This window comes from Aptenodytes patagonicus, chromosome 2, assembly GCF_965638725.1.
Source record: "Aptenodytes patagonicus chromosome 2, bAptPat1.pri.cur, whole genome shotgun sequence".
NCBI classification, from domain to species: domain Eukaryota; kingdom Metazoa; phylum Chordata; class Aves; order Sphenisciformes; family Spheniscidae; genus Aptenodytes; species Aptenodytes patagonicus.
The window spans coordinates 63,437,239-63,453,126 of record NC_134950.1 but is presented as its reverse complement, the minus strand read 5'-3'; the positions used below and the strand labels follow the sequence as shown (position 1 = coordinate 63,453,126).

Below are 15,888 nucleotides of genomic sequence, written 5' to 3'. Positions count from 1 at the left end.
GAAACCTTCTAGCCTTTGACTGCTTCTCCTCTATTGTCTCATTATCTGGGGACATTAGGGGGAGGTTTGTATTTGTGGTAAATGTAGGGCGTAAATGTTTAAGCTCGGGCCAAGTTTCTTTGTGGCCCCGTGTTCAAGCATAAAATGCACAAAGTATAAAAGTCACTAATAGACAGACCAGATTAGCCTTGTTATTAAGAGATACTGAGTCAGAAGGAGCAATGAAAATGAATAAATATTAGCCTAAAAACAAGGGGGGAAAATTGTTATGGAGAAAAGTACAAGTGGATAGAGTGGGTATTCATCTCCTTGCCTTTCAAAAGAAGTTCTCAAATGAAATAATCTGGGAAGAAAGCCACTCCTGCTGTACCAAAAATGCAGATTAACGGGAATAGGTAATACATATGGAAGATCTGTAACCTAGCTGCCTGGGTGGGGGAAATAAGTGACTTCATTCTGAACTGTCAAAGAAGTCCAGTAATCGGATTTACAGCTGTAATAAAGTTTATGTAGTACTATAGGATTTAAGGAAATGCAGTCTTTCTTCAACTATATGATTGCTTTAATCTCTTCTATTGTGATTTTGACTAGTTGTTGTCTTCCGTGATTCAGAGCTGTTGGTGGTTGAGGGCAGTTAGCATTAGTTTAGTAGAAGTATATAGGAAAATTAAAATATCAGAATTTGAGATTTGGAGTAATCCCTTGTTCAAAATGGTGTTTTCTGAGTATAATAATATAATATTTTGTCTCTATTTGAATTCATCCTCTCATTTGTATTCCCAGGAAGTAGGAGGGTAACGATGGAAGTTCTTGAATTGCTTGTTGAAGTCATGTTCCTTATTGGTGATGCTATGTCTGAAAATGTTTGGGAAGATGATAGCCTTTTTGCATTGGAATTGGTAAGATTCTTTAGGCTTTGATCAGCTGTATTTAGCAGTCTGCTTTTATAAGCCTCTGACATTTTCTGCAGTGATTCATATACATATCTAATCTTCTGCTGAGTTACCCTTTTGAAAATCTTAAATAGTTTATTACTAGTTCTATCACTGGCACATTCTGTTTTAAAATAAATGTAAGTTCTTTTACCAGATAATACTTGAAGTTTCACCTCAAGAAAATATGTAATGAATTCTGTCTTGTAGTGGAAGGCTGTTAAGCAGCCATTGAGAGAAACACATGTAGGGAAGGGGATTTGAGGGAAAAGTACTGACTACAAATGTTGGAGACCAATTTGATGTAAATGACAAATTTCACTTTGTCTACTCCTTATAAACTATCTGTTTAAAATTAGGGAGATAACTGTTTAGATCCAAGACTGGAATTGTAAGATACATGGTATCCATTTCCTACACAGGACCTATAGATCCCTGCACAGATTTCAGCTATCCTTAACTGTTGCTTAGCTGGGAAAGAAAGGACAAGGCTTTTTGGCCCAGGAGAGATTCAAAGTGTTAAGGTGCTGTTGACCAAACAATTTAAATTGCTGGAAATACATACCTAAGCATGGTTGAGAGTTGTTATATACATGAAATATCAAATTAGTGAATAACAGATGAAATAACAATGGGTGACTTGCTTTTTTGAAGACAACTGAAAGCTGAAACATAAACCAGCATGGCTTATGCACGTAACAGACATACCAGAGTTGCAGACTGAAACTTATCTAAAAACTTGAGTTAAGTGTAGTCTTAAATGCATGACTTAAGTTAGAATTCATGAAAATACCACTGAATATGAAACAATGGTATTGCAATAATTATTAATCAAAATATTACTGTAGGCTTCCCTATTCTCTATTTTACAAATGGTAATATTTATATTATTTATAGGACCTAGCAGTGAATGAGAACTTTTTGCTTTGAATTTAGTGTACTGACCTGTCAAAATCTATTACAATTGATCAACATCAAATCAGTACTGAAGATTGCTTGCAGAACATTTAATCTAAGAAGCTTAATATGATCTTTTGTCTAGTTGTTGTATGACCTAAGACAGTATATTCCATTGCATATAAATCTGTCAAACTACAGTAGAAAATGTGAGCATCATCACACGTACATCATACTGATTGTTGTTAGTAGACTACTAACAAGCAAAACTCTGCAAATAAGCTGGGTAATTGTATACAATTATATTGATTTTTAAAAAAGAAAGGAAAAAAAAAAAGCTTTGCTGATATAACTTTATTCCATTGGTAGCACTTTGAGATTTATTAGTAAAACACTTTTCAGACGTATAATTCACCTCCCATTGAAAGTTAGGAATCTGCATCAATTTGTGATGCAGAGCTGGACTGTGCAGTGCAATTCAATAAAGTTAATTTTGATAAAGCAATTGCAAGGCAGGAGATAAAAAACAGCTCTTCATCTTTCTTACTGTTTGAGCAAATAAAAATAACTGAATGGACAATTTTAAGAAACAACCGTTAAACTTACCTTTATATTATTTAGTACTATATCAAATAAAATGTCTTTTATCAGAAGTAGACTGTTTTTAGAGTTGCTAGGCTTCAGTGCTTAGAAAACATGCTTCCTCTTTGTGTTTTGTATTAGCTCCAAGGGAAGGAGGTCATGTGTCTCCTTTCTAGGAAGCTTGAAAGCATTTCTTGCATAACCTTACTGCTTTGTGTTTCTTTGTTTATCCAATTTTAAAACTCTGCACTGGAATATCTTTGTGAAAAATACGTATTTTGGAAATCCATTCAAAAATACATAGTTACAAACTTAAGTATTTTACCCATGTTTTTATGCTTCCTTCCTCCCAAGTAAAGTTTTTACTGTTTTCCAGTTTAGTCACGTGTACTTAGGTGCAGTTTTGAGTTTGCCACATCAAAAAGTTAGATACTGCAGATTGCCATTAGCCCCTCAGCGTTTTTTGGATCACTAGCTTTGAGACAGTCATCCCTGTCTCAGGGAGGAATAAACTTTTTGACTCTACTGTTGATTTGAGACTTCATGGTCTTGAAGCAGAGGCTCTTCCTGCTTCTGCAAACTGTAGCAGGGCAGAGAGAAACTTACTTTTTAACTCCTGAAGATGAAAATGAATCCTTTTCATCTTACTGTGTAATAACGTGTGTTGATAATGACTTTAAAAGACTGATTCGATTTAGTCAATTGCTTGTCATTTTCTTCAGTTTCAACTATGTTGAGTCAGATAAATAGTGCTTAATTGCTTAATTATCAATTTCTGAAATTAATAAGCTAAATCTCATATGTGCTATTGCCTTCTTAATTGTTATTTGGCATTCCAAAACTGGCAACTGAAATTAATTCTACCTTTGTTCTAGTGTCCTTAAGTACAAACCTGGCTTTTTGAGGTGACCAAAATTCTAGAAACTAATTTTGTTTTCTCCAGTGTCAGTGAACTGGATTTATCCAAATGATAGTGATTCTCAAGTAAGATTTTACATAATCTGAGAAATGTGTTGCTGTTTCTTTTGAGAATGAATAGCCATAAAAAAACATTTGACGTTCTCAAAGTTTGGGTTGTGGGTTGGGTTTTTAAAATTTTTAATTTTTTTTTTTTTTTTTTTTTTTAATTTTAAGGTAAAGCTTTATTAGCAGGTTCAAACCAGCTCCTAACATTTCCATATGTTGTGGTTTAACCTCAGTCAGCAACTGAGTACCACACAGCTGCTCACTCACTCCTCCACCACCCCTGCCCCGGTGGGATGGGGGAGAGAATTGGAAGAGTAAAAGTGAAAAAACCCGTGGGTTGAGATAAAAACAGTTTAATAATTGAAATAAAAAAATAATAGCAATAATAATAATAATGTAATAATAATGATACACAAAGCAAGTGATGCACAGTGCAATTGCTCACCACCCGCTGACCGATGCCCAGCCAGGCCCCGAGCAGCGGCCCCCCCGGCCAGCTTTCCCCAGTTTATGTACTGAGCATGACGTCACATGGTATGGGATGTCCCTTTGGCCAGTTGGGGTCAGCTGTCCTGGCTGTGCCCCCTCCCAGCTTCTTGTGCACCTCCAGCCTTCTCAGTCGGTAGAGCATGGGGAGCTGAAAAGTCCTTGGCTAGTGTAAGCACTACCTAGCAACAACTAAAACATCGGTGTGTTATCAGCATTGTTCTCATCCTAAATCCAAAAGACAGCACTGTACCAGCTACTAGGAAGGAAATTAACTCTATCCCTGCTGAAACCAGGACACCATATTAAAGGTGAATTTCAAAACAGTTAAAATTCCAGAACTTCAAAAGTGTAGTGAGCAGGAATTAAGGGGGGCGGGGAGGGGGGGGGGAAGCAGGGGAGGCGGGAGAGTCACCAGTAGTAGGTATTACTGACCAAAGTATTCAGAACTGCAAGTGAAGGTAGAGTGAGGTCTAAACTAATGTGCAGTTCTGTTCAGATGACAAACAAAATGCTGTGTATTTTGTACCTTTTCTGCATTTTTAAATTATTTGGTATAATTGTGTTAATGATGCTATGGGTGCTGTATAAACACTGTAAAGATGCAGTAGTGTTTCAATTATTTCTAATGATTGTATTTCTGATTTTGTTTTCAGAAAGACAAATTGCTTCTGGTCTTGGGTCTGCTTGGAGAAACTATATTATATCACAAAACCAATATAAGTGCAGAGCAGCCCGAGGTGATGTTGGTGCATCACAGAATGGCATTTATTAGCATTTCACTCTTCACTGTTAGATTGCTGCAAATACTTCTCCCTGTAGAAAAGGTATACTGTCACTAATTTTAAGTGATTGTCCTTCGGTTTTGCATTTTAAGAGGGCAAAAAGTGATACCTTCCTCAGTGATTAATACTGGGAAAATCACTGGAGAGAGAAATTAATCTGATTTACATTGGCTGATCACAGAAGGCAACTCTGTCTGTTCTACAGTTACCAGTGCATTCTGCAGAATCTTCTGCAGACTTCAAATCTTCAAAAATATTTTTAATACAGTTTTTTAATTAGTTTTTGAAATTCAATGTTCTTTTTCCTCCTATAGTGTTTTTTCTGATATGATGCATGGTTTGCAAAGCTATACTGCCCTCTGCTTGTTTATAGTATGCGTGCAAGTAAGACTAAGTAAGACTAGAACTACATAATATTTAAAATCATCACTCTTAATCTGATGGAACATAGTAAGCAATTATGTTTCATACATCATAGTGATTTTAATTATTCTTTGCTTCCAATGCTCTTTAAAAGTTCTGTTGTAGCTCTTGAGTTGTGGTTTTGTTTTCTTTTTCTCTTTATTTCAGGTGGGGGGGTCTGATGTTTGGAAGTTTTTGTGGGATGGAAAGTGTTAGAAGATGTTTAAACCTGTATGGGTTTACATTTTTTCGGATCAGTTTTTATTGCAGTGTGGCTCTTTTTTAGACATTCTTCAGTCTGAGTAGCAGATTGATTTTCAGTTACAGGCTTTTCGTCACAAATATTATGTCTTTTACTATTAATATAAGTAGTGTCTTGTACCTGCAACTAAGTGTAGATGTACTAATCTAATGACTTTTTATGATTTTTGTCTTTATGTTCTTATGTACATAATACAAAATTTCAATTCTGTGTATGATAGGAGTTGGAAAAAAGTAACTGTATTTGAGGTCAAAATTTTAGTTGAAGGAATAGTGAACACTTGCAGTAAAAAAAAAAAAACAACAAAACAACAACAACAGAAATCCCAGTTTAGCGTGTGATATTACTACGTGGAATTGTAGACAGCTCTTTATTAAATACAGAAATAATTCTGGTCTGTGTATTCTCTGCCATCTAGTGGTTAGACAGTAAATTGACCCTGGCCAGTGGTACATGTAGTGGTTAGTGCTGTGGCTGAAAAAAATCTTCGTATAGAACTCATTTGATATGTGTGTCTTTCTCTAATTTTTAAGTAGCAGCAATAGTGATTGTACTTGTTGAATGACTGCAAATGCTGTTGTTGGTTTTACTGTATTTTCAGGCTGTTATTCTGACAGTTGTTTTCTTTTTCAAAGGCAAGTAAAGTTTTACAAAAGAGTTTGCTGAACGCTTTATTTCTTCTCTCTATGGACGTGTCCTTCTCCTTGGAATACCCAAGAATTCATGAATCCATTGCAGCCTATCTGGAGCAGATGAGTACTGAGAACTACAGTATTTATAAACAAGCTTCAGAAGCTGCCTATTCGATTGAATGCACTTGTAGCTTTATGACTGAAGTTCACAAGGAGGTGTGGAATTTTGTTATATAAAATGTTTCGTGTAGGCAAATTTCTTTCCTCTACTTCCCTTTCTCTGTGGTAAAAACTATCATCTAGCATAGCTGAAGAAAATCCTAAGTATGACTATTCCGTACCATGCAAGATGTAGTTAATTTATATTTGTTTTCACTAATACTCCTCATGATGTTTGTAAAAAAAATTTATCCTAAGTAAAAACAAAGAAATAAACATGTGGAGTTTGGAAGTGGGCACAAGACCTTTTATGGGCAAAGAAGTAAGGAAGAAGCAGATACTCTATTTAAATATAGTCTGTGTGTGTGTATGTATGTTGTCCAGTGTTTAAATAGATCAAAAAATTTTAATTCCCAACTACGTGGCAGTTGTAGCTCTGATAAACAACTACTTATAGACTGTGTGAGATTTGTGTGTTTCACTTTGTTATGAAGACAACTAATATACTTTGCTTTATTAGTTAAGAGATTCTAGCACGGTATCAAAATATTCTTCTCCATCATCCAAGTGGACAAGTAATTGTGCAAACTACTTGTTCCATTGATACTAAAATAAATGAATAAAATACAGCAATATAAATGTAGTGCTATCTTAAATCTGAATTAATCTATCCTTTATATAGGCAGATATGAAACTTAATAGAAGCAATACTTTGCTCATAAAATACTATTTACAGTGAAGTTAACTCCATCAAATTTAAATGGCTTATGTTTAATGTATTTGGTAACCAAAAGTATGAAGACATATGTACTTAAATTTAAAAAAAACCCAAAACTTGCTCTTTAATATTAATAGTGAATTGTTAAAAGTTTAATAGTTAAATCTTTCATTATACTCTTCTTACATGAAATGCATATTGAATTAAAAAATAATAATTTTATTAAAACCATAAAGTATTCAAGGATGAGTCTATTCTTGGGCATTTTAGAAAGTGTTTAGAATAGTTATAGTGTTCATGCTGTGAAATGTTAGACATATATTATTCCCATTGAGTTTAATAGAAGTTTATTTGGTTTCAGCAGCTGAAGGGTTTTCAGCTCCCAGGAGTAGGTTCTAAAATTTATTTGTTTGAAATCTATTGAATTTGTTGACCAGGTTAATTATAAACTTCTCTGTGAAAGGCTGAAACAAAGTCTAGTTAGTAGATATATTAAATGATGACAAATTCTGCAAGATTATACCATAACATTGTATACTTTCAGTATTACTAATTCTGATAGTTTCTATCTCTTCATTTTACTTCTCAGGGGGACAAGAATCTTTCTGAATTAGTAGAATTGGCAGATCAGGCCTTGAGTAGTCTACCCTACCATCAACACTTTCCCTTGCTTCAGGAATGCATTCACATGTGCTCAGATATGTGAGTACATTACTATTTAAAACTCTTACTTGTGAAAATACAATGTTTTTTATGGGTAAACTTTCTCAATTAGAAGCTCAACCTATTTATTCCCTGTATTTGAACAATTGTTTTCTTCTAACCATTGAAAGGTCTCTTCTAAATAATTTGTGTCATTTCTTGAAAATTGAATTTCAGGTGCTAAAAAACTAATGTTTTATTCTTTTCTATGTAAAGCTTTTATGATTTTGTATATAAAGTTACTATGTGATTTACAAAGAAACAGTCTTAAAACACTTTGACCTGTCTTTCAAACTTTTTTTTAATTCCTTTGTTCCAAGTGTATTTGTGTAACTTATTTTTATTTTACTTTCAGAAATCCTGAAGGACTTATTTTATTGTAGATGCTGTATATTACAATATGGCATCTCATTTATTAAACAGCATGTTTTTATTGCTTTTTAGATTTTCCATGTCTCTAGAGAATTTAAGTTATCCTGTGGTGCCTGAAAAGTTCTGTATTGAACACTTAATTAGAAATACAAAATCTTAAATTTATACTGGGTCAGAATTTGACGTTAGGGATTTTTTCAAAGGAAACTACATTTAAGAGCTCTCTAATAAGCATTTTTGAATTATGAAACGTCAAAACACTTCTCAGTGTTCTAATGCTTTTAGAATTAATTATTGTTTGATTACTGTTTCAGGCAACAGGAAATTCACTTCAATTTTTTAACTAACATCAGTTCACTTTGTGATACTGAGATGGACTTTTACCTCTACAAGGAAAAAATACTGAAAGCATAATTTTTTTTTTTTTTTTATAATCATATACCATGATCTAAGGAGCCTATTGAAGCTCAATAGAATTTTATTTTTTCAGATGAACATAAATGTTTGTCAGGCTTCTAATTTTGATGAGAGAATTTTGAAAAACTGTGGTCTTTTATTACCTACATGTATAAAGAAAATAAATAAATGTACAAATGTGAAGATTGATGCTATGATTTTGGCAAATACATGGTGATCTCTGAACTTTTGTGTGTCAAGTCATTTTTCAGGATGTATATCTCCTCAGGAAGTGTTTTTCAGAGATCATCCTGCAATTTAACAGGAAAATTTTTGTAGACATCTTTGGGTACTGTAAAATAAATAATAGTTAAATTAATTATTTTTCATTTTTAGTTGGAAGTCTGAGGCTGGCTCATTGCTCCAGGCTGAGGGTCAGAAGGTGCTTCTCCGTCTATTATCTCATCCTTTGCTGAATATAAAAACTGAAGCCTATCACTGCTGTTTGGAAGTAGTTAAGGTTAGAACTAATGCTTACTTAATGATCTTGGTCTTGCGCTAAATAATGCGTATTATATGATTTCCTCATTAAAAGCATTTTTAATGCAAATTCTGTTTACCATGTTATATGCTGTGAAATCTGTATAGGCCTGGGCTTGCTGTTATATTTTTGGTATTAAATCTACTTGGTTAGGTTATGCTTCAGGTACTGCACTTCAGAATGACAGGATCTCTATAGGGGGAAAAACAGTGACTGACCATTTTATTTTTTAAAAGGATTCTTAATAATGCTTGTCACTTTGGGTTTTTGCTGCTGTTATACAGAAATATTTCTATTTAATTTTGCTTTTGAAAAGAATTCAGGTGTTCAGTTTTGCTTGTCTGCTGAAATGAGGTTCATAGGATCACACACTCATTTGGGTTGGGACCTCTAAACGTCATCTAGTCCAACCCCCCTGCCATGGGCAGGGACATCTTCAGCTAGATCAGCTTGCTCAGAGCCCCGTCCAACCTGACCTTCAATGGTTCCAGGGATGGGGCATCCACCACCTCTCTGGGCAACCTGTGCCAGTGTTTCACCACCCTCGGCGTAAACAATTCCTTCCTTATATCTAGTCTGAATCTACTCCCCTTTAGTTTAAAGCCATCCCCCCTTGTCCTGTTGCAACAGGCCCTGCTAAAAAGTTTGCCCCCCATCTTTTTTATAAGCACCCTTGAAGTACTGATAGGCTGCAATAAGGTCTCCCCAAAGCCTTCTCTTCTCTAGGCTGAACAATCCCAACTCACTCAGCCTTTCTTCATAGGAGAGGTCTTCCATCCCCCTGATCATTTTTGTGGTCCTCTTCTGGACCCGCTCCAACAGGTCCATGTCTTTCTTGTGCTGAGGGCTCCAGAGCTGGATGCAGTACTCCAGGTGGGGTCTCCCCAGAGCAGAGTAGAGGGGCAGAATCACCTCCCTCGACCTGCTGGCCACACTTCTTTTGATGCAGCCCAGGATATGATTGGCTTTCTGGGCTGCAAGCGCACATTGCTCATGTCCAGCTTTTCATCAGCCAGTATCTGCAACTCCTCCTCCACAGGGCTGCTCTTAATCCATTCATCATCCAGTCTGTATTGATACTGGGGATTGCCCTGATCCAGGATCTTGCACTTGGCCTTGTTGAACCTCATGAGGTTCACATGGGCCCATTCCTCAAGGACATATTCTATTCCCTTTCATAGCGATTTTTCACTTCCCTTTGGTTTTTTTGTTCTTTTTTTTTTTTTTTTGTAGCCAAGCAAAAATAATTTTGAGTTGACTGCTTTTTGCAAGGATGTTTACTGAAGGAAAAATAAAACAATAACATGTTAATAAAATACTGACACTTTCAGAATAAGTATTTTTTACCTAGATTATGCTTTAATTGCTTAGACCTTATAAAAATGTGAAAGAAAAACAGCTCTTTTTTCCTATGTATAAAATCTTGGGTTGTGTTTAAGAACATGTAAGTCCTTTTATGTACTCATTGTTTTAAAACTTTAATTTGTTGTTGTTGTTTGGGGGGATGGTTGTTGTGGTTTTGATTTTGTTTTATATGGGTATTTTGTCACTACCTAAGTTTTTTATACAGATAGCCCAAGGGATAAAGAGTGTGAACTTCCTAGAAGTATGGCTGTACTCTATATAAAGAATGGCAATGTCGTATTCATCAGGTCATTTTAGGTATTTAGTAATATTGGCTTAGAAAATAATAGTCACATTTCTATTTTGGTATAATACTTTCTTGTAATTCTTATTTTCTAGAACGGACATCAGCTAAACTTACTGTTCTTATAGCACAATTCACTAACGTACAAAGATGCTGGAGCTAGTCTTTGACAAAAAAACCCGCTATCTCCACTGAATGACACTTGTATCTTTTCATGAGATATTTACGTGCCTGTTTCAAGTTTTACTTATTTTAATGTCATACCAAGCAACATACAAAGTTTGTTTAATTTATTTTCACTATTATTTAAAATAAAAACAAAATTATTTTGTATTTCTTAGTCTTGTGTAACAACAGGAATTTGCAATCAGTGATCTATAAAGACAGTGTTTCTTCCAAGGCTGTAATGTTTAGCTTTCAGAACTGTAGTCTTCCAAACTGCATGGAGAAAGCCTTTCACTGGATAACAACTTCAGGTAGTCTATAAACCAAGATGTAGTAGTGGAGACTATCTTGAATTTTAAAACTAACCAACTTTATTTTTACTGAAGGACTGTTTAGGTATTCATAATATTGCGAAGCCTGTGTCTTCAATCTGCCACGGAGTAAATTTTCTTCTTCATCCAAAAGTTTTATATGAAATCTGTACGTTTGGCCTTCAGGAAGATAAGAATGAGGTACTGTGTTTAGTATCTATATTTATAAGTTGATATGCATGCAAAGTCGATGTTGATATTCTCCATGGTGGTCTGAGGCTTACCTGAAGTTTTGACTACATACTGTTTCATGTGTACAGAAAAGCTATGCAAACAGTGAAGTTGTAGTAAATGGAAAGATTTTTTTTTTTTTATGACGAATTCAGAGACAAAATAACGTTCTAAGCATAGGAAGCTATTAAATGTAATAAAGACAAATGAAAAATGAAATAAGCTATGTTTTTTAATCTTTTCCTGTAATATATTCAGTCCTAATAAAATGTGCATATGATGAAATAGTGTGTATGATGCTTTATGTTTACAGAAAACATGAAGTCTCAAGTCTTTGTAAAGGTGGTATGATCTCTCAAAGGTGTGCATTGATTGAGGAGCAAAAAGATTTTTTAAATCTGCAATGTCTTTGCTATAAAAATGTATTTCATCACTACAAACACATCTGTGTTTAAATTTAATTACCTGAGTATTATAGAAGTGTTTTATAGTATTATAGAATAGGACCAAATTTCCATTGGATTAGTTTATATGTGTGCATGCTGAACATAATCCACTATTTCCTAGCTTACATATAAAGCTAAGTAGAGAGTTCTGAGAGGGGGAAAAATTAGTTAGGTTATTTATAACTACTTTATAGTTGATCTATAAGGTCCCTACGGTCAGAGGGGAAAGAACATTGACTAACAAATTTTTATTTATTTTTTTCAGCTTGTCTCCTGAAACGAGATTTTTCTTTAACGCAGTACTGTGCACAATTTCATTCAGCAGTGATTTTTTTAGACGTTAGCATTTTAAAAAGAGAAGTAAAATATCTTTGATAATGTGCTATGTATTTGTATTTATACTTTATATGTAATTTATCTTTTCCAAGGAAAGCATTTATTTTGTTTGACTACTCCCTTGGATGCCTTATTAAAAGACTGCCAGTTTTCTCTTTTAGTGGTTGGTCAAGCATAACAAATAGACTTCAATTGATACTGAATTTAAAAAGATCGTTGAGACAGAGAATGCATGTTTACAAAATTATCTCACTTTGTTCTCTTTACCTTATAATGCATTCTTATTATTCTTCTAACAAAATATATGATGAAGATCATATCCAAGCATTTTTTTTTTTACTTCTTTGATATATATCTGCTACTTAAGTTTTTATAAAGCATCAGTTTAATCTTTCAGGCATGTGACAATGAGAAGAAATTGAGAAGAATCTTGTATTCCAAGGCTGGGCTTAAGATTTGCCATGTGATTTTACAAATACAGTCCCTTAAAGATAGGCTAGAGTGATATTATTAAAGGCTGTTCTTGTTGCCAGGGGTGAGAGGATTTTTAGCTCTGGCATAAAATGTAGGTTTTTAGCTGCTGAAGGTAGGTGTTTTTACACTATATAAGGAAGAGTGAATTCTATGAAGCTGGGTTTTTTTCCCCTCTGTTCCCATTGTAGTAATAAAGTTAGCTTGTAAATACTTTCATATAGTATACATTACATACTGTACACAGGTTACATTAATACAGTATAAGTGCTGTATCATATACCTTTTTTCCTTTTTGATAAAGAGCTTCAGATGAATTCACGTACAACTTGAAATATTTGGTAACCTTCTTAGTTTGACTGTTTTCCTCAAGAAAGAAAAATGGCCATGTAACAGGTTTTAAGTCTCTCTTCTTCCTGTGTCTTCAGAAGCATATCATAAAGACTGGGAATGAAATGCCTCAGAAGTGTATGGTCAGGAAAGAAAAGAAACAGAATTTGTTTTACCTGCAGGGTAGAGGCACCAATAGGTGTATAAGTTGAAGTAATGATTTATTTCAGAAAAAACAAACCAGAGTTCTGAGGGGAAAATGATTGGGTGTTATTTAGGCAGAACTATTTGTGTGTTTTCTCTGCGAGGCTTTTCTAACAACTTAATGTTTAGTGTGACTGACAATTTAAAAGTAGCATTCTGCAGTGACAATATTTTATCTGTAGATCCTCTTTGGGGTGTTTTTGTGTAACATTTCCAATTACAGCATTGACAAACTGACCTAGACACATTGGTGGTTGCATTAGTTTCTTTCTTTTTATTGAGCAGGTGAACTCTACAGCCGAGGCCATTCTGATGCATCTATTGCAGGGACGATTAGTAATGACAGTATTGACTTGGAACAAGTTTATTGAGGCCCTCTATCCCATCATTCCTGTTTTACAGGTACTTCTAAGTGCTTTAATCTGAATTTGATGTATGAAATCATGTAAACAGCAACACTGTCATGTTAAACAACAAACAGAATATTCACCTAAGTAGCAGGTGGAAAATAGATTAACAGTAATATACCTACAGACTCGTTTTGTCAGATGTCAAATGGAGAAATGTTTTATAGGGGTCCTAATGCCAGTCAAAGTTACTACTTTGCATTTGTAGACAAATTTTAGCCTGGTATTACTAGAATGTGAAACTTTGAGATGTTGTAGTAGAAATCAGCAAGTATTGACAGGGACTTAAATGGTTTGAAGATATCAGTGGATAATCCAAGTATAGATTAAAACATTGCATGCTTTTAAAAATTAGTTAATAATTATTAGAATTTCCCCCATATCTTAAATTTGATAATTGTAACTTCTCTGTGATGGTTATATCGTTTTCTGATCAAGTATGCGCTCAATAAATAGCAGTAGGTGAAAGCCGTATTTTCTGTATATTTTGATGATTGTTTTTTTGATTTGTTTGTTTCCAATATTATTAGAAATATCAACAGTTAGTATTATCCTTAGACCTTAGTCTTTATATCTGTAACAATGTGCAAATTTTCTTTTCGTTATCTTTACTCTTGGCTTGATCTAATGGGAACTTTTGCTTTTCTCAGGCTGATTTTCAGCCTAATTGCTCCATCCAAATTCTTAATTATTTTTTCTCTAGTGCTAGAAATTTCCCTTCTATGATCTGCCTATAGTCTTCCAGGTTAGATATTTTGCTGCACCTATCTGATGTCTGTTTCTCCTGACGTCTGTTTTTTTTTCCTTATTTCTGTCTTTTATTTAACTTAGCTAATACATCCAAGTATACTTTTTGTCTTTTTTTCCCTCCAAAAATATCACTCTTGATAATTATACCTACTTATTCATATCACTGCTATATATTCATTCGTTGCCTGCACCTTATGGTATTACCATAAGTCGAAAAAAATGCTTATGTAACTTAAGCCCTTACATAAACTGCACAAAAATCAAGGCAAAAATGGAGAGAAATTGCAAAGAAGATGGGCCATGAAGTAGAAGGCTCAGACAGAAAAATATGCAGAGGAAATACACTGAGAACTTGAAAGTGGTGGGAGAAAGGTTACTTCAGAGCTTTCTTGCCCAGTAATGTCAGCTTTTCTGTTTTACCCACATAACGTATCTGCCATTGATATTCAAGATTAGGTAGGTGGGGGTTTAATATAAGCTGTATGCTAAACATGTGAGAGAGAACTTACCCTGCTCTCATTTCTGTGAGTAGAATTTTCCTCTATACTATAGCCTGTAGTGGCTACGTACAATAGATACTTGAGCAGAGCATACAGAAGGCCTGTGTTTACTCGATGCATATAAAATGCCTTGTATTTTATTCTACTGTTTAAATGTTTGCAGTATCATTACTTGACGTAACTGATTCTGGTTTGTCTTGGTTGTGTGTGAAAATGCTTTGACTAAATATCTGAAAATAGATAGGATTTAATGTTTTGAAGACATTTTCTTGTAGGAACTGAATTTGAAACGGAAACTGACCTTACAGAGCAGCATCATGTTAATAGATTGAAGGGTAAAGCTTCAGGTCAAAGTACCTCTGCGCCATGTAAAAATTTTATTTTGATTTGTGTACAGGATCATTTATTAACTTTTAAAATTGTTTTTACAGATGAATATTAATCTGCAGAAATTGAATGTTTTCTTAAAAGTTATTGCTTTCTTTTTTTGGGGGTGTTCCTCCTTCCCCACCCTCCCGTAGCCCCTAAAAGGGGAATTACCTTGTCTAATTTGCTAAGTTAGTAAGCGGATTTTTTTAATTTTGGAAATTTTTGTTTGTTGTTTGTTTGTTTTAGGGTTATGCTGACACAAAAGATACGCTAGGTAACTGTATCCTCACTTTGAGTGAAACAACTTCTGACAAAGGAGACGGTATTCTCCCTAGAACTACTAGACTACGTGCCGCTCTGCGTCTTCTCTTCTCAAAAAAGCAGTTGTAAGTAATACCCTGTAGCATTTCAGCATGTCATCTAATGTTGATGACAAAAATGTCTATTCTAAAAAACCAATTGATTATTATGCAGTGGGTTGATTTGAAAGGTAGATTAATCAATATTGAGTTGAGCAAGTACTTCCCCCCTGGCTGTATTAATTTTATAAACAAATTAATTTTTAACTATACAGCTAAAGTTTTCCAGTATGAGGACTTTATATATTTATTTTGTTTACTCCTATAGGGTTCGTTCTAGCGCACTTAAACATCTAACATTCCATCTTTTGAATGAAGAAGGGGCAAACCTGAAACGCCCTCATCTGCATGGTAGTGTGCTTTCCAGCATTTCAAACTTATTTATTATAGAAAGAGCTATTGAGCTAAAATTGGATGATAAAACAGAGTCGATATTTAAGGTGAGTAAACTCTGTCTAAATATTGTATCATTGATCAGCTCTTCTACCTGCCCAGTCACTGAAGCTATCACTTTCTGAAGTTTACACTA

The 15,888-nt window shown here is 34.4% G+C and overlaps 1 protein-coding gene across 3 annotated transcripts in view; it reads left to right on the top strand.

Annotated features, from left to right (window-relative positions):
- RTTN (rotatin) overlaps positions 1 to 15,888 on the top strand; it is a 92,663-nt gene that overhangs the window by 13,775 nt on the left and 63,000 nt on the right. For all 3 annotated transcript variants that reach the window (XM_076330062.1, XM_076330064.1, XM_076330061.1), the window contains exons 10-18: positions 784 to 899; positions 4,520 to 4,690; positions 5,948 to 6,160; positions 7,411 to 7,523; positions 8,688 to 8,811; positions 11,032 to 11,157; positions 13,260 to 13,376; positions 15,247 to 15,386; positions 15,628 to 15,799. In XM_076330062.1, the coding sequence (XP_076186177.1) occupies positions 784 to 899; positions 4,520 to 4,690; positions 5,948 to 6,160; positions 7,411 to 7,523; positions 8,688 to 8,811; positions 11,032 to 11,157; positions 13,260 to 13,376; positions 15,247 to 15,386; positions 15,628 to 15,799 (1,292 nt within the window). The remainder of the gene's footprint in view (positions 1 to 783; positions 900 to 4,519; positions 4,691 to 5,947; positions 6,161 to 7,410; positions 7,524 to 8,687; positions 8,812 to 11,031; positions 11,158 to 13,259; positions 13,377 to 15,246; positions 15,387 to 15,627; positions 15,800 to 15,888) is intronic.